We start from the raw sequence: 26,120 nt of genomic DNA, 5'->3' as shown, positions 1-26,120 counted from the left end.
AAAAGTGACTGGGAGATGCACTAAAGGTTGGTGTCTGATTACTCCAGACAGTGTTTCCTCTGGTTAGAGTTTTCGGAGTTTGGCTGGTAGGATGGAGCATGCTGGAACATGTGAACTCGAAACAACTGAGATCTGGGAGGCTAATAGGAAGCAAACGGCAGCCTTCCTCTTTGTCTGAACCTGAGCCAGATGATTGTAAGAAGGCTTAATCCCCCCATGCCAAGCTAGGAGGAGGTTTGAAATGGCCAACCTGGGCTTTGCTTAAAGCAGTCATGAGCAGACCGTTCTGATGCTCAGTGTCTTGAGGCGTGTGAGTCAGGAGTAGTATGTGGTGGGGTAGGTTTGTTGTCAGGAGCCCAAGTATGTTATTTCCAGTTCATTTCTGGAGTCCTTTATAAAAAACTTCTGTTTTCCTTTAAAATACAAGTTGAATCAGACCGTTCTTTTCAAATTCTATTGGCTCACTAATGTTCAATAATTAAAGCAGATGTTTTTCAAATCCAATTTTAACTAATGTTTTAGCCTGACTTTGTTCACTCCTCACTATTGTGCCAAATTTTAACGCTTCCTCAGCTTTAGGTAAGCTTGGGTAGCATGAGAGTGGACTTCCTACAGCGTGTGTTTCTTAGTGTTACATCTTCTTTGGCATTCAAACAGGTTGCTTATGATGATCTGTACTGGTAATACAGAAGTCACTGGGAGACCTAGATATCAGCTTGAGAGGCTGAAAGTTGAGCAAGATAAAAAGAGCCTGTGTCCAGCCCTCTCATGCACATACACACGAAAAACAAACAAACAAACCCGACCAACAAAACAAAACCAAACCCAAAAAACTCCCAATGCTTGGAGCATACAATGCGGCGTGCAGCCCCATGCATGGGAGGCTTTATTTGCAAAATAATCCTAAAGAAAAGTCCTCCAAGGAAGGAGTTACCACACTGTAAATTTGCTGTGTTAATGTCACTCACAAAAATAACCTCACAGGGATGAGCAGAGTCGCGAGCTGGGAGACACTGATGCTGTGTACATCAGTGCAGCGTGCAGAGCCTGGTACGTTCGCAAGGCGCGTGTGCTTTGGCCAGTTGCATTGCATCAGAGGGAACCATGCTGGGATTGTTGGGATAAGTCTGGGGTGTTTTGTGCCTACGTGTAAACCTGTCTTTGCAAGAAGGTATCTGAGAGTGTACCTCAGATTTTGGGTGATAACATAAAATAAATGTTCCCTGTGGAAGCTACTTAATTCAGTGAAAATTCTCACGTTATTTTGTAACGTGGGATCCCACTGTCAGTGGGCACTTACTGCAACCTGCAAGGGAAGATGATGTTCAGCACTGGCTCAGCTTTGGTTTTCAGCACATTCTCTCTAGTTTCATACCTTCACCTCACTTCAAAAATTTCCTGTGCGAAGTAGCCTATCAGAAATGCAAATTACTAGACATTGTTAGCATCTGAAACTTATTTGGTATTGCTAAAGTTTCAGTTTAGAAATTGGCAGAGAAACTGGGTATGATACACAAGCAGAGTGTCAGCTGGGTACATGAGGAAAGGTCATTTGACTGCAGGAATCTTTGGGTTTTAAATAAATTAATTTCAAAAAGATTTTAAAAATAAAACAGGGTAGCAAAGGAAGAGAACTTAAATAACAAAGTCACATAGTGAAGCCTTCCTTTATAGCCATCACTTTGTATAAAAAAAAAGTGTAAAACTAATTCCCAGCTTGCCTTTAAAGTTTTCCATCAGTGTTTTTTTCTCTTGAAACAGGATACTTTTCTGTTAATTCTTTTTTGTTATTGTTGTTGTTTAAAAATGTGTTTCCAAGACAAACCTGAAGAGGTCTTCATTTGTTGATGAAAAGTAAAAGCCCGTGAGTTTAAAGTTTTCAAATTTACAACTGTTTCACAGTGCAAAAGTAGTCTGGGAAAATACCAGTGTTACTTCTGTTATCATTGTGGCTTTGCTGGCAACATTAGTTAGGAGTATTCCTAAAGCAGATAATACATCCTGATTAAGGTAATTTCAAATTAAAATCTCTGGAGAGCCTCAAGTGAGATGCTGAAGTATTGTCACATGAATGAATGGTCTCATTTTCCTGAAGATGGGAGAATCTAGCCGATGGTCTGAATTCAATATTTTGGGGGATTCTAGGGGGTCTCCAACAGCATGATCACCTGTGCATGTCCCTGTGCACCCTATTCTCAGCCTGCTTCAGCCCCGTCCTCTGAGACGGGGTGCGTTGGGGGCGCGTGGCTGGGGATGGACGTTTGTGGGGTGGTGGTGGGGGTCTGGACGGGAGCGCAGTGCAGAGGAAATCGCAGGGGTTTGTACGTGGAGGGGAGAACATGGAGCTGGCTCTCTCTGCCAAAGTGAGTAGGTGGTTGTGCACACAGTTCCACATCTGCCAGAGGGGAAAAAACTGCTTTTCTTTCCCTTTGCATCACACGATAGCACAAGGCAGGAGCTGTGCCAGCTCAGCCGAGCGTAAGCGTCCTTCTTCAGCGATGTGGTGGGCAGCACCGCTTCTCCCAAATCCCTGCCCATGGGCTGAGCCCTGTGGTTTGCCACAGCCGGTGAGGAGAGGCGAGCCGGGCCGCACGCAGGGAGGGGATCCGGCACACCAGGCACCGTCCCGCTGAATCCTTGTCCGCAGGCTATGTTTCTCTCTTCTCCTCCCTGCCACCCCTCCCCTTCCCCGTTTACCTAAGCAGGTCAACATGCATACATATATATATTTATTTTATTTTATTTTATTTTTTTCCTGTGAAGGTATCCAAGGTGCGGTACCAGCTGCCATTGGTGTCCAGTCTGGTGCTGGGAATGCTGCCTGCCCCAGGACAGCATGGAGCTGCACCCATACACTCCTCGATGCTTCTCCCATTTCTTTTACAATTTTCATGGTGCTGCCCATCCCCACACAGCTCATGGATTGTGTCCCCCTCCGCCGTCCCCTCCATGCTGCTGGCTGGGGGGACACGGGGGCCCACCTGCCTGGTGTCAACATCTCAGAGGGTGAGGCCAGGGAGGAATGTGCCGCTCCCAGCCCGGCGCAGGTAATTAATCCCTGCGACTGACAGGTGGCAACAGGCGGCCTTTGGCTGCGGCTCCTGGGGAAAAGCGCTGGGAGGAAGGATTTTAATAGCTCATCAGCACCCTTCGTGCGCGCCTGGCGAGGCGCGGGACACGCGCAGCAGGGACGGGGAGGGGCAGAGAAGCTCAAGGGGAAGATGAAGTTTCTGCAAAGGCAGATGCCCTTGGGTGAATCGCTGCCCTTCCCCAAGGGGAAAAGAGGATGACATGGTTTCTCCTTTGTCCTAAGGCAGAGAAGTTTGGTAAATGTCTGCAAAGCGCTTGGGGCTGCATCAGTGTCCCCTCCTGCTCCCATCTTCCATGTCTGTCATTGGGTGGTTTCCCCTTTGGGTGGAGGATGCTCTCAGGCACATCTTGCTGGTGCAGTGGGCTGTGAGTCTGGGGGCTGTCGTCATGCGTGGTGGCTCTAGGCACATTGGGGCTGATGATTACTGGACTTATCTGTAATGCCTGTGGTTTGAATGTCTGCTACATCTGCTAGCAGCAAGCTCTCTGATGAGATAAAGGACCTCAAACTGGAGCCACAACAAGTCAACTAGTAAGCGGTGGGGTTAAAGTTATGCTGAGCAGAAGGTTAAATCTGGCAGGAGACATCCATTCCATAGAGCTTTTCTTGAGCTTCCCTGCTGAGCGTCCTCTGGGTACAAGTCAGTTCCTAATAATGCATGTGCATGTGCACACACGTGTATCCGGTGTCCTCCCTTATGCCCTCAACAGATTTTTGTGAATGAAAAGCTAAATCACTTCATTAGGGGAAAAAACACTTAAGGTGCATGCATAAATCGTTTTTATTATTTTATTTTTTTGTTCTTAGTAGGTGACTTCCTTTCTTCTCACTGCTGCTTTTCTCCTAAATGAATAAACCTTATGCAGGTGATTTTCTATTTCTTTACAACTTCTTGTTCTCATCTGCAAATTCTTTGGTGCAAGTAAATGTTGCTTTCCCACTCTTCTAACCTGTTGGTTTTTTCCCCTTCTTGGAGTTGGTTTGATAGGGAGAAAGCATAGCTGACCGACGGCTTTGAAAACATCAAGTAAAATGAATGTAGTGTTTAACTGAGTTGAACTAAAACGTGACTTCTTGAAAGAAGTTTGCAAAAGATTTGAAAGACCTGTTGATCTGAGCAGAAGAGGCTCAGGGAACTGTCACACCGTAAGCCAGCCTCTGGGATCACGTTCAGGTTGACATCCATCAGCATTCGCAGAGCTGGCTGAACCCCGCTCCTTTTAAAGACTTAGGAACTGTAATCCCTCAGCTAGATTGGATGGTAAGACTGATATTAGAGGTAGATTTCCAAAGTAGTGCTCGGGGGATTTTGCTGCATCACGAGTTTTTCAGGGGTTTTGAATGGTTTTAGAGATTTTTTTGAGTTTTGCAGGTTTTTGATGCTCGGTGAAAAGCCTTTGCAACTTGTATTGCACCCAGCACTTATTCCCAGGAGACTTCTCTCCTTTTTAGCAAAAATTCTTCATTTGAGAGATGAAAAGTGTGGGTTGGTGGGGTGTTTTTTTTGGTTGTTTTTTTTTTTTTCTTCTTTAAACCCTTTGTTGACACACCTTCTGGAGAAGGGGCTAGCTGAGAAATCAGACAGGTGTTGCCTGATGGTAGCTGGCGTGTGCGTATTGTGATACTGAATTACCAGCCAAGGTGCCAAGAGTGGGTAATACAGTACGTCTGCACAGGCAGGTGGGCAGGGCAGGGCTGCAGGCACTGGAATGTTTTCTTCTTTGCTTTTAAAGCATATTATTAAGCAAAAAGCGAAAATCACTGATGTTCTTAGCGATCTCTTGAAGTCTGCTTACTTGGGCATGATGTGCAGCACTCGAACCCCAGAGAAAAGTTCGAGCCAAAGCTCTTTCCTCTCCCTCTCAAACAAGTAACACGTCTCCAGGCTCTGCTCTTTTGTTTTAAATAACTTTCTGGTCCATAGATCTGGTAGAAGTGGTGTTTACACTCCTTGGGCTGTTGGCACAGCTTTTGTTCCTGCTGCTAGATTTTGACTACTGTCATCTTGCTAAAGGACAGGTTTGTTGACTGGGTCAAACTCACTTTTGGTATATTTTTTGCTCTTAATTATTTTAACTTTTCTACACTAGCAAGTAACAGAAGTGAGTTGATTAATAGTCGTGCTCTAGCTTTCTGGGAATTGCTAGTTGCATGATCTTAACTCTCATACAGTGAGCGTTTGTCGCAGTGGTGGGCAGGGTGACTGTCACCTTTTGTGAGGTAGGACCGTTTGGGGACTGCTGGGGAGAGGCACCTATGCCAAGAGGGGTGAACCTTGCTTGCAGGCACTCTCTGAATGCACAGACAGCTCCTGCCTCAGGGTTTTTTTCTGATGCTTATTTGCTTTGAAATCTATATACAATATCCTGTCTTGCTCCCTGGATATAGCGATTATCACCAGTCCAGTACAAAGTTGCCATGACCTAGTTGTTCACATCTATTTATGCCAATAGATGGCTGGGCATCAGGTTACCCACGGTTGCAGCAAAGTTGGCGGGGTGGGAAACTCAAGCCCCTTACTGTTTGACAGCAGGTACCCTGTGGACAGATTTACACCAGTGTTAAATGACCGGCTGCTGAGCGATTGCACGCTCACGGGCGGCTGTGCCTGAGGTAGATGTGAAATCATGGCGATGTGCCACAGCCCTGAGCCCTCTGTAGTGCCCATGAGGCTTGAACTCCTCTTGCAGTCGGGTGACAAAAAGGCAGCACAGGCTTCCTGCTGTCCTGTCCACCTCTGCTGGGTGCTGCTGCTTGCCTCCCCATGCCCTGACCATGTCCCAGAGCAGACGTGGGCTACTGGGCACCCTCCTTCTCTGAACATGACAAGTTCAAGGTGTTCGCCAGAGTCTGGAGCTCTTCAGTCCGCCCTGTTTGGTGACCATATATATGTCTCTGTTGGACAGCCTTGTTGATCATAACCTGTTAGCCCTTGGCTGTTTGCTTGCTGTGAATTGAAGCTGCAGGTCTGATGCCTTCCTTGCTGCTTGTAGCCAAAGGGATCTGACAGTTGGGGTGCTGAAAGGTGGACGAGGAGCAGATTCCTTCCGTTGCTGGTAGAAGGGCCACATTGTTTGACTTGGAGCCTTAGTATTCATGTTGGTATTGGGCACCTCTCCTGTCCTTCCAAAAGCAGTGATTTCTTTTTTTTTTCCCTTCTTGTAACCTCAGCATTCTGTCTTTGAAGATATTATACATAAAATTGCAGTCAACACCACCACTTCTGATCCATGACCAAGGGGTGTGTATCTCCTTCCATTTGTTCAATTCTCCGAATGCCTGCAGACACTGGACACGTCGGCTCCTGGCGTGTGTTCTGCCTTCCCCGTGCCATCACATTTCCATATTTATGCTTTCATTTCAGCCCATTGCCTTTGGGTGCCCAATTTCTTTACAATTCAATGATGTTAAGGCATTCAAGTGATTACTTAGCTTCTTGAGATTTTTGAGGCTTTCTGTCCTTGAAACCTTCACGGTGCTGTTGGCAAACTGATGTGTTGACGGAAACAATGCTTTCTAAATTTTCTTCCTGTTTCAAATATAAATGATTCTTTTCCTACCTCTTGAGATGAAAAGACAACATAGTGAGCTCACTCTTACCTTCAGTAAGGAATTGCTTTTTAATTAAAAAACAATAAGGAATTTCAGGTTAAAAAGATGTATGATATAAATCACCATCTAGATCTGTTTCGCAACTTTTTTTTGTAATTGTTTGGCATGTTCCCCATTTCCGCGGGCTGGGTAAATCCTTTGTGGGTTTAATCTCTAGCCTGCAGGCACATAAAATACATTGCACAATTTGGCCTTTGCATTTTGAAGACTTTTTTTTTTCCTTAGCTTAAATACCTGTAGCATCTTCTCTGCCATATGGAAGGGTGGTGTTGAATGAGGAGAGAAGGGGCCAGTTTGGCTTATTTTTAATCCCTCTCTCCTTCCCAGTGTCTCTCTCCCAACTTTGGTTTTTCCTATGTTAGCAACATGTGCACTTTGAAATGCAAATAATCCCTGAATATCGCTAGCTAATCCTTCTGTTGCCACGTCACTCGCCACCCACCCATGCGTGTGCCTGCTCTTCCCATCCTGGCAGGGTGGATGGCCAAGTTGTGCTCTCGACCTGTATGAACCTGTTGGTGCTCTGTTTGAACAGTTGGGACCGGGGCTGTGTCGGCCACGGCTGCTGGAGATGTTTTTTGAGAAAAAAACCACCTTGGGGCTTTCACTTTTCTTTCTCTGCAAGAACCGAAGAGATGGAAGTGGGGAAATGCCAGCAATTCCTGTGGGTTACGTGGTTAGAGTTACTGGGAGAACTCTGAGCTCGCGCATGTCTGAGCACCAGGAGAAAACTGAATGTCTCTGGAGAGGGCTACTGATGAAAACTGCCATATTTTGAAAGAACTTGTACAGCAGAACAGACTGGAGAGTCTCCTTCATGAAGGACCTCTAGAAAAATGGGTTCAGGTTACATTGCTAAGCATGTGCCCTTATTTCACTGAGAGTTTTTGAAAGAAACCGATGACTTCAGCCCATGCCTCGATGTTTTGCTGAGTAAAGGTTTCCAGGTGTGAACCTTTACACTGCTTAACACCTGCTACACTGTTGTTATTGCTTTAGTGGGGAGCATTTTAAAAGAGGGAATCTAATATGCTCCAAACTAGCACAGTGAATAAGAGCATCTCCTGCTTCAGGTATTTGTTGCATGGTCACAACCTCCCTTTTGGAGCCAGCTGCTTGGTTGTGCTCTGGGTCTCACAGTGGACCTGGTCTTTGGGCTATTCAGTCCTTCTGACATTTTTTTATTTAAAAAAAAAAAAAAAAAAAATCCTTCTTTTTTTTTTTAACCTCTTTTGTGGACATAATGTTTTGAGTTTAGAAGTGCAGAGATTGCTGCAGAGGTGTGAGATGCTTTTGGAAGATGACTGAAATGTCAGATTTTAGTACAACTCCCAGATTTGTTGGGGACTTGCTTTCAAGTACTGTTCGATTCCAAGGTTCACTTTTTTATTTCATCCCTCTACAAAAGTAGGAGGGCTTCTTACAAAACAGGATGAAACACTTTGTGTGTGGTTTCCAGTGCTTTCAGGATTATACAGTGTTGTGAAAAGAATAGTGTCCGTTTTGTTAGGTGGGTAATGTGGAAGAGGGGGTGTTTTACATGAGCAAATACAGCCTTTATTTCTCTTGGGCACACCAAGAGAAATAAAGACTGTATTTGTTCATGTAAAAGTAGTGCTCTTTATCTGAAGACTTTTTTGCCTTTGGGAAGACTAAAATGTAGATTTATACTCTGCTATTCTAAAACAGGTAAAGGTCTGGGGTTTTTGCCACTTGTCTGGATACGTAGCTGTTGTATGAACAAATGCAATGCATGTGCAGTAGCTGGTGCATTCAGCTTCATGTACAACCCATCTGCATCCTTCTGGCATGCCTCCACCCCTAGCTGCATGTCCTGACTCTCTCTTGCTCTTTTCCCCCATCCAGTATTCCACCGAACTGAAAAAACTGTACTGCCAGATTGCCAAGACATGTCCCATCCAGATCAAAGTGATGACCCCACCGCCTCAGGGAGCTGTCATCAGGGCTATGCCAGTCTACAAGAAAGCTGAACATGTCACCGAAGTGGTCAAACGCTGCCCAAACCACGAGCTGAGCCGGGAGTTCAATGAGGGTAAGGAGGGCAGTGCTTTGCTGGCAGTCCCTCTCCAAAGTTGCTTGACTGAAGAGTGGTCAGTGCAGGGATTTGGTGGCAGCTTCACAGCAAACCCTCTGGAAGCAGACCTCCCTGCAATGTCTTGTGCAGCTTCTTATTTCCCGTGCTTAGCAGCAAGATTCATACTATACTTTAGCTGTCCCTGTGCAAGCACGTCCTTGGGAAGAAAGTACTGAAATAAGTCTCATGCCTGCCCAGGTTGGATGGATGTCTGTCCCCATGGCAGGCAGTGCCCTTCTGGCAGCCTTTCCCTGCTCCGCTTTTGCTCCCGCGATGAGAAGCAGCTGTTCTCGTGCTCAGGAATGAGCTTCCACGTCGCTGGGACAGGGATCTAGTAACAGGATGCAATATCATCTCCAGTCCTTAATCCACGCCTCAAAGACGGCGGGGCTGTTTATCTCTAGCAGGATAACACTAAGTGCCAGCATCAACTGTAGGCAACCTTCCTGTACATTTAGCACTATCGGTTCAATATTAATGTTTTAATCTTTTACTTACTTCTCCTCATGTTAGTGAAGTAGCAGCTGTTTTAAAAATGTCCTGGGCTTTTCTGCAAACTCATGGGCTGGGCACTATTTTGTCTTGGCCACTTAAGTTCACATAAGTTCACATGAGCATCTGTTTTATTCTACGTGCATTATTTATCTCCTACTGTAAAAAAACCACCAGTTGGTGTCAGTTAGCAGGATGTCTCAGTTAGCTTGGATCCCTTTGCTGGTTACAATGCAGCCAGCTAGACAAGCCCAAAAATAAGCAAGGACTTGACAGTGTAAAATCAGAGTGAAGTGAGACAGTTCTTTGAAATAGTTTTTCATATTAGAAAGTGCTTTTTCAACAGAAATGGATTTTTTGAGGATTGATACCTGGTTCAGTGGTGGAGTTTTAGGAAAGAAAAAAACCTAAAATTTTTAATTCTTATTCTGAAATAATTATTTCTGTAGAAATACGCTGTATTTCAAGGAATAAATGAACATTTCAAACACACGATCTTTGAATGAACCCATAAAAGGCTTCTTTTCTCAGAATTTAGTTGTATGTCATAGAAACACTGAAGAAAATTTGCAGGAAGAAAACTATTTTTTTAAATTACTAGAAAGGGACATATAAACAAAGATCATGCTCCCTTCTGTAAGCAAACATGATTTTTTTAAGTTGACTGTTAATTAAATGTGTATTTCTCCTGCTGCTGGAATCTTTTTTTAGCTTCTTAGGATCAAGACTGATGGCAGGGAACAGAAGCAGGCTAGCAGTTGTTTGTGGAAAGAGTAGAGTTTGAGACTCATGGATTTGTGTTGTGTACACACTAGAGGGAGGAAAAGAGAGGCTTTCAGTTGGTGTGAAAATCCACATGGAGTTACCTGCTCAAAGAGTTGCTGTGAGCTGCCATGCAGCTGATATTTGGGCTTGCTCAGCCTGGGATCTTGGGAAGCCCATGTTCAATTTTACTCACAAGTGTCCAGCGTGAGCTTGAGAAAAGTCTGTGTTGCCTTGCGTGTCTGGCAGCGGGCAGAAGGGATGCTTCAAGGGCTGGGAGACGTGTTTCTGATAGACCTCTGGGGCCAGGTGTGTGGGTTTCCCTTGGTGGAAGATGTTGCTGCCTTCTGTGTGAGCTTGCTTCACTGAATGATGTCTGTTGTTTTTTTGCCTCCTTGCCCTTGCAGGGCAGATTGCACCTCCCAGCCACCTGATCAGGGTGGAAGGGAACAGCCATGCCCAGTATGTAGAAGACCCCATCACCGGGAGGCAGAGTGTGTTGGTCCCCTACGAGCCACCCCAGGTATGTTGTGAGCTTAGGGTTGTGACATCCCAAAGGGGTGGGGATTGTAACACTCATCAAAGGAGTTGAGAATTTGTGCTTTCCCTATCCTAATCACAATGAATTTCTTCTTCCTCTTTGTCAGAAGTGAGCTTTTAAACACTAGCTTTATCCGTTGAGAGCAGGAGTTCTTAATTTCTATTAAGGAAGCCTTGTGGTGGGGCTTATTTCATGCTAGTCTGGTTGTAGCACAGCTGTGGCGGTACAAGAGCAGAGCCTGGAAAAAGCAGAGCTTTCCACCACACCGTCTCTTATGCTCATCCTCTTTATCTCTTCCAGGTTGGTACAGAGTTCACAACAGTCTTGTACAACTTCATGTGTAACAGTAGCTGCGTGGGAGGGATGAACCGTCGCCCGATCCTCATCATTGTGACACTGGAAACCAGAGAGTAAGTAGTGCATCACAAGCATAGCCCTTTGCTTCTGAGGTGGCCTCCTGGCTCTTCTTCTGCTCAGGGCAGCATTGCAAGGTCCTTAGGGACAATTTAATGCAAAGGGCCATAGGATATTTTTAAATCTTTGCAGGCAGGAGTTGCCCAGCACCTGGGTTATCCTGACTGGGAAATGGGAGGTTTGGGTCTGTCTGTGCGTAGTCTGATGTGAGGGTGAAGGATGCTGCAGGCCTGCATCTGAGCTGCCAGCTGACGTTTCCTCTTTCACTTCTCTTCCCAGTGGGCAAGTCTTGGGCCGCCGATGTTTTGAAGCCCGCATTTGTGCTTGCCCAGGCAGAGATCGCAAAGCAGACGAGGACAGCATCCGCAAGCAGCAGGTCTCCGACAGCACAAAGAATGGTGATGGTACGAAGCGCCGTAAGTAGCTGGCAGAGCTGGGCAGATTGCAGATCGTGCTGTCACCGGGTGTGCGGCGGGGACGCAGCGGTGCTGTGCATGGGCTTGGAGGCAGGATGGTGTTAGATGTCTGTTCTCCCTGGGTGAATCAGCCTGAAAAGTTAGCTGGTGTTCACAAAACAGCATTTGACAATCTGGTTTGCGGGCTCCCTTGCAGCTCTGCCTGTGTTAGATTAACCCTGCCAGCAGTGACTGGAGGGGATGTTTGTTTGCCACCCTCAAGGTACATGGTTGGGACTCTGTAACCACTTTTTGAACCTTTTACTGCTTGTTTGGGACTGTGTTGCTGTTCTCTGTTCCTTCTAGCCTGTGTCTTGTGCTGTGGCATGTGTCTTCCAGCCACAGGGGTCTAGATAAGACTGCATGTAAACCCTGCTATGCATTGGAGGTGCTCTGGCAAGTGGACTCTCTCTGTGCTCCAAGAACTGCAACGTACTCATCAGACATGCAAGATGTGGAAACCCAGTTTTGGTTTCCCATGTATGCTCAGTGATGGCACTAGACTGCACAGCAAGGCAGCCGGTTTTAACAGGAGGCAGGTTGGAGGGGGGCTTCGTTTCCGCACTGGATTCTGCGTGCTCCCCACCTGTCATCTTGCCTTCGTGGATCACTGCTCTGCCAACAGCTTGTGAGCACTGTAATACCAAAACTCATAGTCTTTCCTGCAAAGAGCCAGTGCTTGTTCTAGATACAGCTTTTGCCATGTATCCAGCGCTCCTTGGCTGATGCGTTTCCTCAGGAGGTATGGCCACCCAACATCTGCAAAGTCATGTCCACCTTATGGAGCCAGGAGCTGCAAGCACAGTTCCGGAGTGGCTGAGGCAGAGACCCTTTCAGAGCACTGCGGATTTGAGCTGGCTGTGCACTCCATGTCTCTCTTTGTATTTCTCTTTTTTTCTTTTCTTTTTCTTCCTGTTTGGTGGGGATTTTGGGGGGTTTTTTTGTTTGGTTGGTTGTTTTTTTTAATGGGATGCTTTTGGGTTTTCTCTTCCAGCTTTTCGACAAGGAACTCATGGCATACAGATGACATCTATCAAAAAAAGACGATCCCCAGATGACGAGCTATTATACTTGCCGGTGAGTTCTCTCTGTCTTTACATTTAATGTGTGTTTAGTATCTTCCTCAGTGACTTGAAGAAAGTCAGCTGCTCACCTAGACCTCACAGAAAACTGAGGTGGGGATGGGATGTGGAAATTCTTTTTTAATCCCTAGAACTACCTATTTTAAATACATATTCCAGACAAAAAATGTGAGAAATCCCGTTAGCTGCTGACTGAGAGTGGCTTGTGCAAGGTGTATGAGAATATCCCAAGTGATCTGTCTGTCTTGGTGGAAACATTGTCTTGGAGACGTAACTGGGTTTCCTCCTCTGTCGTTTATTGGTCTGTGGCGCTTGAGCTTTCTTTAGAGATAATTGGGGTTGTCTTGCTGACAAAGGTGGATGTTTCTGTGACTTTTTTGCGTATTACCATCATCATGGAGTGATAGAAGTGAAATAAACTGTGTTAAGTGTAGGATCAGAAAGGGCAAGAAGTATCTGTAATTGGCCATTTAGCTGCTTCCCCTGAGCCACATTTAGTTGGATAAATCACAAACCATGGTATGCTTAGAGGAGAAGGGAGGTCCAAACCCAACGCTCAAATTCAAGTACTGTTTTTTTCCTCGAGGTATGTAAGATTCAACACCAAAATTAGTTAAATCTGGGGCAGGTAAAGACATTTTCTGTCTAACAGACTGGATCAGAGTATTGCTTTTAGTTGGCATATATTTGCATCGAGCCAGATGACAACCCCAAGATGTTAATTAACCTGCAGTGTCAGATTATTGCTATTCAACATTATCTGCTGGACCTTTAGCACAAGCTCAGCATTTTTATTGCGTGTGCATAAACAGAGTATTTGCATCCAACTCTGGTTATTTTACTTGACTTCATCTAAAACTCCCTAAGGTGGCTGTCACTCTAGATGCAGTCCTTTAAAGCTTTTCTTTTCCTCCTTTTCTTTTTCCCATGATCCAGGTGAGAGGACGGGAGACATATGAAATGCTACTAAAGATCAAAGAGTCCCTGGAACTTATGCAGTACCTTCCACAGCACACAATTGAGACCTACCGGCAGCAGCAACAGCAGCAGCACCAGCACTTGCTCCAGAAGCAGTGAGTATGAGTGTGCCTGCAGTGACCTGTGCGGTGAGGACAGTGTGAAGGGGGAGAGAGGAGAGAGACACAGAAGGCTTCTGCAGTTGTTCATAGGGATGTGGTGCTCAACCAAGGGCCAAGCACTCAGAGTACTGTGTTGGCAAAATCCCTTCCAACAGCATAGCTGCTTGTTATCCCCCTGGTCAGAGCTGGCAGAAGTTGATGCCAGGAGTTTGACTGAAGCCAAATTTCTGGACTAGAACTTTAGAAATTATGAGTTTGAGATTTAGATTTCATGAGCTGCACAATGGGACAAAGCAGTGCTTCTTCCCCAACTGCATGTCCTGACTGCTTGCAAGGTATGCTCTTCCCTCCTCTGTTCTGTGGGAACGTCAGCAAATGTGGAGCCATCTCCACACCTTCTCCAGGGTGTCCAGCTGAGCATCTTGCAAAAGCACGTGGAGCTGGGACTGCAAGCACTGGCTCGGCCAAGCACTCAGACTTCACTGCTGCACATCTCTGGTGCTGTTGGAGGGCTGGAGTCTCAGTGGAGTATAAATACTCTAGGTTCCTCAGCTATAGAGAAGCTGAAAGTTTGGTAGCAAGGATGAAACATGTTTTGTAACCTGTGGGCACTTCAAAGAAAGACTCTATGTGTACAATTTTAAAGTGTTTTTAAAAGCTCTGCCTTGTCACTTACTCTCCGCATTGCGCATGAGAAACTTTCCATCTGGGCAGACGTAGTCCCTATCTGAACTTGGCTGGCAGGGCTGCGCCAGGCGTACTTTGGGTGGTGTAAGTGGCAGGAGGATGGGAAGAAGAGGGGCCAAATAAGTGTCTGGTTTCCATTTTCCACTCCATTCCCAAAGCTTTGCAGTTATGGAGACTGGGTCAGAGAATGACGTCCCAGTCGGATCGTAAGCGGTGTCATTCATGGGCATTGCTTCACCTGCTGTATCGGGTGGCAGAAAATAGCCGCCCGGGCTGTAGGTAGCCACCAGCGGTAGTGCTTAGGATCTCGCGCGTTCCTGCTGGTAAGCTCACACGTCAAGAGGCTGTGGGTACAACTCATTCCTCTGCAGAGGTTAGCATGAGGCCAAGGCTCCACATAAGTCCCACTTGAGCCTATAGGGATTTATTTCGGTGCCTTGGCCTTGTCTCAGGACTTCTGCAATACCGTGGCTTTCTGCCAGATCACTGCATGTGTTCACATTTCGACCTGTGTGTTTTTAGTGTCAGCTGGAGTCTTGTGGAGGTGTGAAAAAAAGCCTTGTGCCAAAATGGCTGGAGCATCCAGGGGCTCTGGATTTTTTTTTTTTTTTTTTTTTTTTTTTTTTTGAGGCACATAATAATGAGAATTTTATCAGTCATCTGCACTGTTTCTATATACTGTGGCTTGTATTTACTAGCTGCTAGGCATTGTGGCCTTTGCATGCTTAGCTGTGTATCTTCAAAGCTTCACCTGAACTACAGCCATTTCAGCTGAGAAATGGTTTTGTAAGCACAAATGGATGGCAGCAGATGACAGCTTTCACTTGGTGCTGACAGTTGCTTTGCCATAATTACTGTTTTCATTCTTCCTGTATCAATAGGATGGGTTCCTGGCAACTGGGGCTGGTATTTGTGTTACCTTTAAGACCAGTGTGTATGAGTCCAGCCATTTAATTTAATTAAACTTCTTCTAGCATGTCTTGTGGCACTTGTCCAGTTATAGACTCATTTTTCTCAGCTGTTGAGTGTGCTTGGATACTGGGGAGAAAGATAAAGAGCTTTTAAGGATGCCAGGAGTGGGGAGAAAAATAACTTTCAGTGTTTGTCTAGAGCTGCTGCAGTTGTCTCGCCGACAGCCTGCCATCAAGCAGGGTCCTCTGTGCTGAAATGCATGTTCAAGCAATAGCTTCTTAGGGTGCAGTTGGGTTCTGGTACTTTTTCCTTGATAATTCAAGGTATGCCTTCATTTCTGAAGGAATGTATTCAGGGCCAAGGGGCATTTAGGCTGAAAAGGCTCATAGGTGCAATTGCACCCAAAAAAAGTATCGTAAAGGAGCTTCAGGTCTCAATGTGAGAATGGAGAAAAAAGACACTTTGTGGGAACTGGTTTGGGTAAGAGCAACCTTGCGTGCGAGCACGTTCAGCAAAATGCACGCTGCTGGGAGATGTCCTGCCACTGCTTCCTTGCCAGGCTGGCCAAACTCAGCAGCATGGTGACTCCTTTGTGCGTCTGTTCTGGCCTTAAAAGAAAATGCCTTTCACTTTATAAGTAGGGGTGTACTTTCAAAAGTCAGTCTCAGCTTGCTTTCATTCAAAGTGTATGTTAAAACTGGGAGCTAAGGAAGTATGTATGAAGTGACCAGGTTCGTATGTGCAGGAAGCTGTAGGTCCTACCAGGGCTCTGTGGGACCAGGAGGTTTGTCAATTGCCTTTGGCTCTTTATTCTCAAAACAGAGATGCATCCACATGTTCTCCTTAGTCAAACCTTGATGAAGGAATTGCTTGATTTTTCAGTTCACTTTCTGAGCAACTCTTAATGTAGAAAAGCTCTCTAGGTTTATGGGAAGAAGTTTCCCTTTAATTCCTACAATGTGGAAAGCTCCATCATTTTTGAAGAGTAGGAAGAGCAAGGATGAGATTATCATGGTGAAAGGTAACTTTAAAAAAATAAATCTGTTACTTTGGAAAACAACTGTATAATTGTTCTCCTGCACATACAGATCAGCATTGCTTTTGGCAGGCCAGCAGATGCAACTGTCTTACTGTTCTGGAATAAAAAGGACAAATCTGGTGACAAGCAGAAAGCTCTGTGATCCACAAGATGACCAAAAATACTACAATGCTCCTCATTATGCCAGACCTTGATCTTTCTCTGTCTCGTCTCCTCTCTCTGATTGCTCCTTTGTGCATGGTTTTCTCTTATTTACTGTTTTGCCAAATACCTTCATGATCATAGGTGGGAAGTTTTTTTTTCAGCTGCAGTTTTTGCTCTTCCTTTTTCACTGCCAGATCATGGGGCCCATATTTGAACAGCAGCACACATGTTTATTTAAAAGACTTCCTCTTTATGGTTTGCCACCGTTGATTAAAACACAGATTTACCAGAAGATCCCTGCTGCCAGAGATACCAGAGGTGGCCTGTGCCTTGTTGAGGAGGGAAAGTTTTTTCAATACTCTACTGTGAAATAGATTTACCACCAATATTCCCAGGGAGTATCTGTAGAGTCTCTAAGGGTTTCACTGGAAAGCACTTTTTCATATTCAACAAAATTTCCCATGGTGGGTTTCACCCTGCTGAGCACTGTTTTCAGAACAGTCTCTGTTTGAATTGGTGATAGCATGATTGAAGGGATTTCAGTCTTCCAGTAGCTACCAAGAAGGGGGCTCTTATGTCCCAGCAGGTTCTTATATCCCAGCAAAAGTTTCTCTCATATCAGCAGGGCTGCAGCTACCAGCCCATGGGCTGTCTTCCAGTCTAGTGAGCAGAACAGCTCGTTATCCAGACAAGAGGGAATTAACCTCACAAATGTGAGATATGACAGAGCCAAGCTATCCAGTGCCTGGAGTGCTTCAGCTGAGGTGGGAGCTGCAAAGATCCTGGTGCCTGCTGTTGTGGGGAGGGGGCTGGTGGGGAAGGTATTCTTCATGTCTCCACCTAATTATTCTCATATTTGGTGTGGAAGCTAATAGTGGATTTTTGCATGGTTTGGTTTTACACTGCTATGCTTGCATGTATTGTAAACTCCAGGCACTTGGATAACCTTCTCACTAGAGAATTGCCAAATTAAAGTAAGCAAGAAAAAGTGTGGGATTAGGTATAAAAAGATGTGCTGCGTTTGCTTTGCTGGCTCTGAGAGTGCAGTGCCTTCCACATCAACTGGTGGCCCCAGGGACCCCTCAGCTTTAGTGCAGAGGGTCCCCCAGCTTTGTTGAGATGTAATCAATATGGCCCTTTTACTGTAGGCACCATCCTCTCTCCCCCTACAACAGCTTCTGGTTTTTAAGTAACATAAGTTTAAATTGGGCTCAGTGGAAGCTGCTTCTCTCTTTTTTTTTTTTTTTCTTTTTTTCTTTCTTTTCCCCCCTTTGGATGAGCACTTTTTTCCTCTTGTCACTGCCTCTGGGAACAGTTTTGGAGCACCATGAGACTGGGACACAGAAATCAGATTTCCCTATCAACTAGTTATTTTCTTTTCCTTGCCAAGCACTCACTTGTGCCTGGGTTTTTCTGGCTTTCTAAATCTCCCTGTTGCATACCCTCACTGTGGGTGCTAAGACATCTGCTTTTCCCCTTCTTCAAAGCCCATACTGTGATCATGAAGGTGGAAAGTGACTGTTTATCTCATGGTGGCTGGTGAAGGGTCCTGTACATTCATCTTTTTCTTTTCTCTGGTTCCTTCTCTACAGTCTCCTTTCGGCCTGCTTCAGGAGTGAACTCACGGACTCAAGGAGAGACCCTCCCAAACAGACCGATGCCATCCTAAAACATTCCAGCCCCCCAAACCCATCAGTATATCCATAAAGAACTGAGCTGTTGGGGTGGCTTTGCCCAGCTGGCGGGACTAGGAACAGTGGGGCAAATACACAGCCTGATAACAACAGAGTAAACAGTGAGAGTAATCTCCTGAAGGGACTCAAACTTTGCAAAAACAACAGACACTTCTACAGACGTCTTAGCTGTAGCCTGTAGCAATGGGAGGTCAGGAACCAGAGTGTCGTCTGTCTTGGTGTAACGTTTTCTTCCAGGTTTTGTAACCTGTTCATACTCTTTCCTGTTACTTCTGTATTTGTGTAACTCGGCAGGGTTTCTCTGAGCAGGTCTCAATTTTAAAATGGCTTTTGTCTTGTTTAAATTAAAAATGTGTTCATGGGCTGGGAGGGGATGGAAGAGGGTGGGGTGTGTTGAAACAGTCTGTAATAGTCAATTCAGCCTGTTTTAATGCTGGTCATGCAGTAATAGTGCAAGTAGATGAAGTATTTGTACTGCTGGACAGAGGAAAGTAATAATTATATGGATTGGCACTGGTAAGAAATTTTTTTTTCCTGTAGATATGCTCACTAATTTGGCATCATGAATTGTTTCCCCTTTTTCTAATCATAATCCCCTCTATTTCTAATCACAAAGGGTCTGATCTAAAATACATCAAAAATGTAGAGAAGAGTGGGTGACTTTGACTTTGCACCAGCACCGCTGGCATTAATCCAACTTTGCTGAACCTAGAAAGGTCCCTACTGACTCTGTGGGCTGAGCTGCACAAGGTGAACATGAGGCTGGAGTCTTTCTGCGTAATGACATCTATTTGTGCCCAGTGTCCCTGTCCCCTTGCTGCTGAGGGTGTAAAGGGTGGAGTGTCCAAAATTGCTCATGTGAAAAGGGGTCAGAGCTTGCCCTTCCCTCGCAGACATTCAGCAGTTACTAGATGTTACTTTAGAGTTTTCATCAACCCTGCTATGTTTTACCCCACCTCTACAAACCTCACAGATCAAAGAAGAGTGGTGCCAGCATATTTTTGCACCTGACTCAGCCAAGTGGCCTCAGACCATGCCCACCTTGTCCATTAATCCTGCAACCAGTGGCTTTTGCTCATTGTGTCTGTGAAGTGCATCCTGGCTTAGCAATTTCTGGGCAGGAGACTGTTTCTCAGCAAGGACTTGTAAATCCTCACACTGCTTCTATCAAACTCTACCTCTAAAGGCTGTTTGTATGGGGCTTGACAAGGTAAATTTGAACTCTTTGGAAACTTAATCTCTGTATGTCAAGCCCAGACCGGCACAAAGGAGGAACAATCAACAGGCACGTAACATGCCATGGAATTAACCTGGCATTGCTGAGCATGGCACTAGATGTGGATACTGGTGATGAGGGAAGAGCTGTTTGAGGGTGGGCATGATGTGCTGTGGCTCTCCCCACTGAGACGTGCTCAGTTACCCTTACATGAAGAACAGCCCTTGATGCTTCTTGAGAAGTGTCTTCAACCCACACTCCTAGGCAGTGGCATCTCTCCTGAGGAACCACCTGATGTTGACAGCTGCAGGAAAAAGAAATGTGAAAAAGTTACTGAAGGTACACCAGGAACGGTGCTCCCTGTGGGCTGGTGTCTGCCCAGATCAGCATTGGCTGGGGACCACAGTTTGGTTGCAGATACCAGTGATCAGCAGCCCCTGAGAAACACAGGGGGCTGGAACAATACTGATGGGGACCTGTGTGCCTGCAGTGCAGTCCATGCTGGATTTATCTGGGGCAGGTGCAAACCCAGCTCTGACACACTTGTGGTTAGGCACAGCCTGAAGAGAAGGTGCCTCCCAAATGCAGAGTGGGCCTCCTGGCCACCCACCAAGGAAAAAAGCCTGATGCAGTGGGAGAAGACTCTTATCTCTGAACATAACATCATCCGCTTCCAGGCAGCAGAGCTGTGATCTGAGCAGGTGATGACTCGTAATAACATCTCCTTTGAGAGCCATATCCCATCTCTGGATATCTCTTTCGTTGCCTTAGCAAGACTTGTTCTACCATAGCGGTGTGGGGGAGGGCTGGTGGAGAAGAGCCCCAGAAATTGTGATTAAGTATAAATAATAAATAATTAAATACTAGCAGTGACTATTTCATACACTTGCAGCTCTACCATCGCTCCTTGTGTAAAACTAACTAAATTAAGTGCCTTTTTACTTTGCCTGGAAACTCCAGGAAGTACTTTGAGATCACAAAGCAGATAATTATTGCTCTCTTCCTTATTCTTTGAGATAAGAAAGGCAATAGTATTCCTTTCCATGTGAGAGGTGGGAATCAGAACTGCGAATGCAGCCCAGACACAGGATTATGCTTGGCACTGTCAGTCTGTCCTTTCAGTGAAGGCTTATTCCTGGATCTTGGTCTTGTCTGCTTGTGGATGGCAATACATAAACACTGCAACAGGGACACACTAATCTATACCTAGAGCTCTGCTCCAGGACCTGTCCACCAGCAAGTTTGAAGAGGCAGCCCACCAGAAGATATAAGGACCACACCAGGAGATTCCAGCTCATGCTCCAGTTGATCATCTGGTCAGATCACTGGGAAATCTCTTGTACTATTGTGGGCAATAGAGCACCTGGGACTTCCACCAAACACCAAATGTAAATTATTTGGATCCCATTGTCCTCTGGAAAGGCTTTCTGCTTTGTCTTCCTTACCTATAAGAGGATGATGATTGTGAAACTGGTCTTAATGGTGACTTGATTTGCTCTCCAGCTACTAGGTGTTTATCTTAGAAGGTGCATTTTTATTTTTATTTTTTTATCAAATAACCTGGAGGTGGAACCAATTAGAGTTGTTTTGTAGTCTGTCCTCTGCAGATAAAATAAGAAAACTTTTTCCCAACTGTCTTTTGATTGCTTCTTTGTCATCTCTGGGGCTTCAGAAAAGTAAGTATTTTCCTTTTAAGGAATAATCAAGTAGACAAATTGGGCTTTATCAGTCACATCATATCAGTCCATATCAACTAGTTGATGTATATCCACTCCCTGTATTACAGCTCCATTCTCTGGAGAGCAGATTGCACCGACCGCCTGCCTTGGGAAATTCCCGTACCTGAAATCCAAGGGGAGTCATGATCACCACCCTTGTCTCTGTGCTGTAGTTGCTGTCTGCCTAGTGGATGCCCCCTCCCTGGAGGCATTCAGGGCCAGGTTGGATGGGGCCCTGGGCAGCCTGATCTAGTGGTTGGCAACCCTGTCCACAGCAGGGGGGTTAGAACAAGGGTGATCTTTAAGGTCCCTTCCAACCCAAACCATTCTGTGATTCTAGTGACCATCAGGGCTTTTCCTTTCCATGCTCCCAGTTAGTTACTGAGCATACAAACCACTTTTGTGGTTGAAAAGATGCACTATTGCTTGCTTGAGAGTAGAAGCTCTTGGAGGTGTTGAGAGCAAGGGCATCTCTCTGCTTTTTAGTGTCCTACTTCACGGGCCTTCAAAGTGAATGAGTACCACTGAGCATCATGTGTGTCACTTGTGTGCCATTACCAGACTACATCAGTGACACTCCACTGTTAGGCAGTCCAGTGGGCAACCTTACTTGAAAAAAATATTGCCAATGAGCTTGTTGACCACGTGTGAACTTTGGATGTAGTCCTTGCTGCACTTGATGTGGCTACCATAAGGAAAGGCAGGCCCAGAACTGGGCCACTTTGATTCCATTTGGGTCTCTGCATTGTGACTAGTTCTAGCTCTTCAGGGCTACAAACTGTAGGCTCTAGGGGCTTGGGTGAAGTCTTGAACTCTCTGAGCCTGAGCTGCTCTATTCTTGCACTTAATGACCTTTGATGTCATTTGCATTAAGGTTGCTTACAGGATGGTGTGCTCATCTAATGTGAATGAGGACTTTAGGACTTGTCTACTGAGTCAGGTAATTGGTCTATCCAAGCAGTTTCCTACCTCTGGTGAAGGACTGATACCCAGTGAGCTGGGAAAGTACAGAATTATACAAGGTAACCTGTGAACTGAACTGTGCTTCATATGTGGGTGAAGGAAGTTTCTTCCTGACCTCTTGAGATGATCAGTATATGCCTTGAAGCATAAGAGGCATTTACCCTTATACGAGCTTGCATAACTACAAATGTTATTGGCTAAATAATTACATAGCCTCTTGAAGAGAGACAAATCAGTTGCAGAATGTGACTCAGTGCCTTTTGTATCAGACTGTTCCAAGAAGTATAATAGTCTCTTAATTGAAGGCCTTATACCTTGATATTAAAATGCATTTCATTGGCATTGGTATCAAAGAAATGTTAATGCTCCTACTTCTAATCTTTCTTGAGACATAGCAAGTATAATTTTAATAAAAAACACTGTGCATGACCTTCTTATAATACCTATTTTAAAAAAAAAATGAGAAAAAAGCAATCTATTTTAAATGAATCCTCAAACATCATGTAGTCTGTGTGTTTAATACCAAAAACATTTTCTTGTGCTTCTGAGGCTGTTGCTATATTGATGTGTGACATTTAATTTTCAATAAAATTTTGCATCTTGGTTTATCTTGGGACTTTCCTTTGGCTAGATGGCTTTCTCTAGACCTTTTACATGTCTGCTCACGTGATGGAGTAGTTTAGTTGAAATGAGTATGGGTACAAAGAAAAATCCTTTTGTTTCCTGTTTTATTCACTTGAGCTTGATTCTTGTGAGTATTAATAAGATAAGAATGGAGTCCTTAAGCTATGTGTTAAAGTATGCATTTGTTTTCTATAATGTAGGGTGCTTTGGGTTGGCTTCTGTTTCCTTGCTTTAAAAACAAAAAAAATCCCCTAAGTATTTTGTAGTCTTCTAACTAGCTTTGGTAAGGTGTGTGTTAATTTCAGCTGAAGCTCAGTTAGGATAGGTGCCTGAACCTGTAAAGTAGAAAAATTTATTTTGGTCCTAAATCCAGAAGCCTCTTGGGTTAAGGGTGGTGTCAACTTGACTTGAATTTCGTGGCTGGCCTCAACTTTTATAATTGGTGAATTGAAACCTCAGACCTGAATCATCCCTTCACCCTGAAAAGTTGGGTCTGAACTTCATGGCTTGGTTTCACTTCCCCTTGGGAGTTGCTGCCATCGTTAATATTAATTTGTGAAGCTTCTTGTGCTTTCCACTTCCTTGAGTCTATGAAGTTTGCTGGATCTTGTCCTGCATCTTCACTGCCAAAGGACAGTTCACACCCTTCTGTACCTCTTGTAATTGTGTAATTAGGTAACATTTCTTCAGGGCCTTAGATACTCTAGCCTGTTAGCATAGATGTTTTCTCCACCCAACACTGCAAGCCTTAAAAGTGCAGGAAGCTGGAGACAATGTAATTGTACGAAACTCGACCTTGAGTGCTGAAGGTTTTAATAAATTATCTAGGAATAAGCCTTTTCTTTCCTTTGCACTTTGCTTATTTGAAGTAATAACTATTCTCTTTGCATAGAAGGAAAGCCAGTTCCCAGGAATTGGTGTAACCAGTTATACCCAGACAAACAAGTTTCCCAATGGGAAATAAGATGGGAATGTGCCCTTGCACATTCACCGCGAGGTCACCGTGATATGACTGAACGAGTGCCAGGCTCCATGGCAAGCGGGGTGACCTCTGCTCCGTCGGGCAAGCACAGCTTGTGAGGGTACGTGGTGTTTTGGAAGTGTGCCTGCTTCCCCAACGCCTCTGCCCAGTCTTGCAAATGTCCCTGGTGTCGGAGAAAGAAAAACCCGCTCTCTTGTGGCATGGCAAAGCTCTGCCAATTGCGCTGTTGGACCTGCTTTAATGATCATTTTCTGCATATCCCAAATAAGACCCCACTCCAGATGGGATGCCGCAACCGTAACTCGATCTGGGTACTGGGCCACTGTTCAGAAGCAGCCTGGGCTTTGCGCTCCGGATCGCTTACGAGGAGGGATTGCAGCTGGGACCCTCGGGGCTGGGCAGGGGGGAGCTCGCCAGCCAGCTTCTCCGATTCATGGATATGCTGGATGGAGTTTGGGGCTGTCTGGACTTGAGGGAGGCTAGTGCTGTTGTCGAGTGGTAGTAGGAATCTGATACTCTTAGCGAGCAGCCTGGGTGGTTTGGATACCAGGTTCTCCTTAACACTGGCAAAAGCTGTGTGTCTGTCTCAGGCAGCTCAGACCATCTCACCATACCCTGAGGTGTATGGAGTCTGTCCTGAGCAAAGAGCCTCTGGGTGTTATACGCACCTGTACACCTGATAACAACCTCGTTATATAAATAACTAGGAATTTTGGAGAAATCAAGGTGATAAGTGTGACTCAATCTGAAAATTGTTTCTGCAGTCAGGTGTTAGGGGTAGTTAGGATGGTTTGAGATGGCTTCCTCAGTTCTTGTTCTTACATAAAAGTCTTTGACCACAAGGGAAGCTTAACTTAAAAATACTTTTCTTGAGTTTTGGCAGCTGTTTGCTGGCTTTGCATACGTTCTTTTCAACTGAAAAACTTACGTAGAAACTCTTCCTTAAAGAAAAAATTTGAACCGAAAGTGAAGCTTCCCTTTGTGGGTATTTCACCATTTGTTTTTTAAATGCTCAGAATACCTGGGAAACTTCTTATTTCTCGTTGACTGTCTCTCCAACGATCTTTATCTGTGATGCTGCCATGGTGACAGCAATTTCACTATCAGTAACTCACCACTGCCACAAACAGGAAATGTAGCCCCTTGGATGCACACTCTTAACAACCAACTGCTGATTCCTGTCCTAACGTTTCCTTGGTTTGCAGGACCTCCATGCAGTCGCAGTCATCCTACGGCTCCAACTCTCCACCGCTCAGCAAAATGAACAGCATGAACAAGCTGCCCTCGGTCAGCCAGCTAATTAACCCCCAGCAGCGCAATGCCCTGACCCCAACCACCATCCCCGACGGCATGGGAACCAACAGTAAGAAACCCTCGTTCCTTCTTCTTCTGTTCCATGTGTGCTCCCTGCTAGCCTGGGCAAGGAGACTTGGCATCTCCAAGTGGCTAGTGTTAGGCTGGGGAGCCTGGAGTCATTGACTGGGAACCTGCAGAGCCAAATATTGCTCATTACGGTGCCATGGGGCAAGGCTTCAGCATCCTGCTCTGAGCCTCGCAGGGGTGAGCAGAGCTGCTGCTTTCTGCAGATCTGTCTGGCTGCACTGTCATCTGTCTTTCAAGACTTATTTCTTCTTCCTTTCCCAGCAGAGGAGATGAAAATGTTAGCAAACTTTTTTTCCCTGGGTTCAATTAAGACACTTCTTAGTTTCAAAGGAGATATCTGCACTTCACAGCTCTGTAACCTTCTTCCTCCTGGCTGCTGAAGAGTGCCCAGCAGCCCTGTAAATCCGAGATGACAGACGTGGTTCTGGGGACTGAGTTGTGTTCGTTGTTTTTTGGGGTGTTTTGGTTTGGGTTTTTTTTTTTTTCCTAATTTCAAAAGGGCTGGGCTCTTGCCCACACCTGTTGCTGATCCCCTTCGGGTGCTCTCAATGTCTCTGAAAACAAAGCTGTTTGGCTTCTGTATTGGGTTACTCCACTGGCTCTGTCCCACTCCTCTCCCGCGGCAGGGAAAGCCGAGCCGCCCACGGCTTGCTTAGGTTTCTACCGAGTCTGTTTGTCAGGGAAGGTGACACGGCAGTGGCAGCACTACCGACAGTTGCTCCAGTGAGGGGAGAGCTCCTGAAGGACTGTCTGTCATCTGGTCCTTCCGCAGTCATTGCAGCCCTGCCTGAAATTCCCCATGAGCTCACTCCACAGAGTGCTTTGCTTTAAAGCTGCTCCGGCTGCGGGTGCTGTCCTTTGGTGCTGTGCTGGGGGCAAAGCGGGGGTCCAGGGACACCTGGGTAACAATGTGCTCCTCCTTCTTCTCTCCTCTAGTTCCCATGATGGGCACCCACATGGCCATGACCGGCGACATGAATGGCCTCAGCCCCACGCAGGCGCTGCCTCCTCCCCTCTCCATGCCTTCAACATCCCACTGCACCCCCCCTCCTCCGTACCCCACAGACTGCAGCATCGTCAGGTGAGCGGGTGCAGGCTGCCCGGCGCACGGTTACCACCAGCCGGGAAAGCAGGT

The 26,120-nt window shown here is 45.7% G+C and overlaps 1 protein-coding gene across 2 annotated transcripts in view; it reads left to right on the top strand.

Moving 5' to 3' along the window:
• Nucleotides 1-26,120, top strand: part of TP63 (tumor protein p63) — a 68,274-nt gene that overhangs the window by 39,221 nt on the left and 2,933 nt on the right. The window contains exons 3-10 of one of the 2 annotated variants that reach the window (XM_010176250.1): nucleotides 8,570-8,756; nucleotides 10,460-10,575; nucleotides 10,894-11,003; nucleotides 11,287-11,423; nucleotides 12,457-12,539; nucleotides 13,481-13,617; nucleotides 24,808-24,965; nucleotides 25,922-26,066. In XM_010176250.1, coding sequence (XP_010174552.1) covers nucleotides 8,570-8,756; nucleotides 10,460-10,575; nucleotides 10,894-11,003; nucleotides 11,287-11,423; nucleotides 12,457-12,539; nucleotides 13,481-13,617; nucleotides 24,808-24,965; nucleotides 25,922-26,066 — 1,073 coding nt within the window. The remainder of the gene's footprint in view (nucleotides 1-8,569; nucleotides 8,757-10,459; nucleotides 10,576-10,893; nucleotides 11,004-11,286; nucleotides 11,424-12,456; nucleotides 12,540-13,480; nucleotides 13,618-24,807; nucleotides 24,966-25,921; nucleotides 26,067-26,120) is intronic. The other variant, XM_010176251.1, reaches the window with a different exon arrangement.

This window comes from Antrostomus carolinensis, unplaced genomic scaffold, assembly GCF_000700745.2.
Source record: "Antrostomus carolinensis isolate BGI_N321 unplaced genomic scaffold, ASM70074v2 scaffold13059, whole genome shotgun sequence".
NCBI lineage: Eukaryota > Metazoa > Chordata > Aves > Caprimulgiformes > Caprimulgidae > Antrostomus > Antrostomus carolinensis.
The sequence above is the reverse complement of the archived record's forward strand: the minus strand, read 5'-3'. Positions and strand labels throughout refer to the sequence as shown.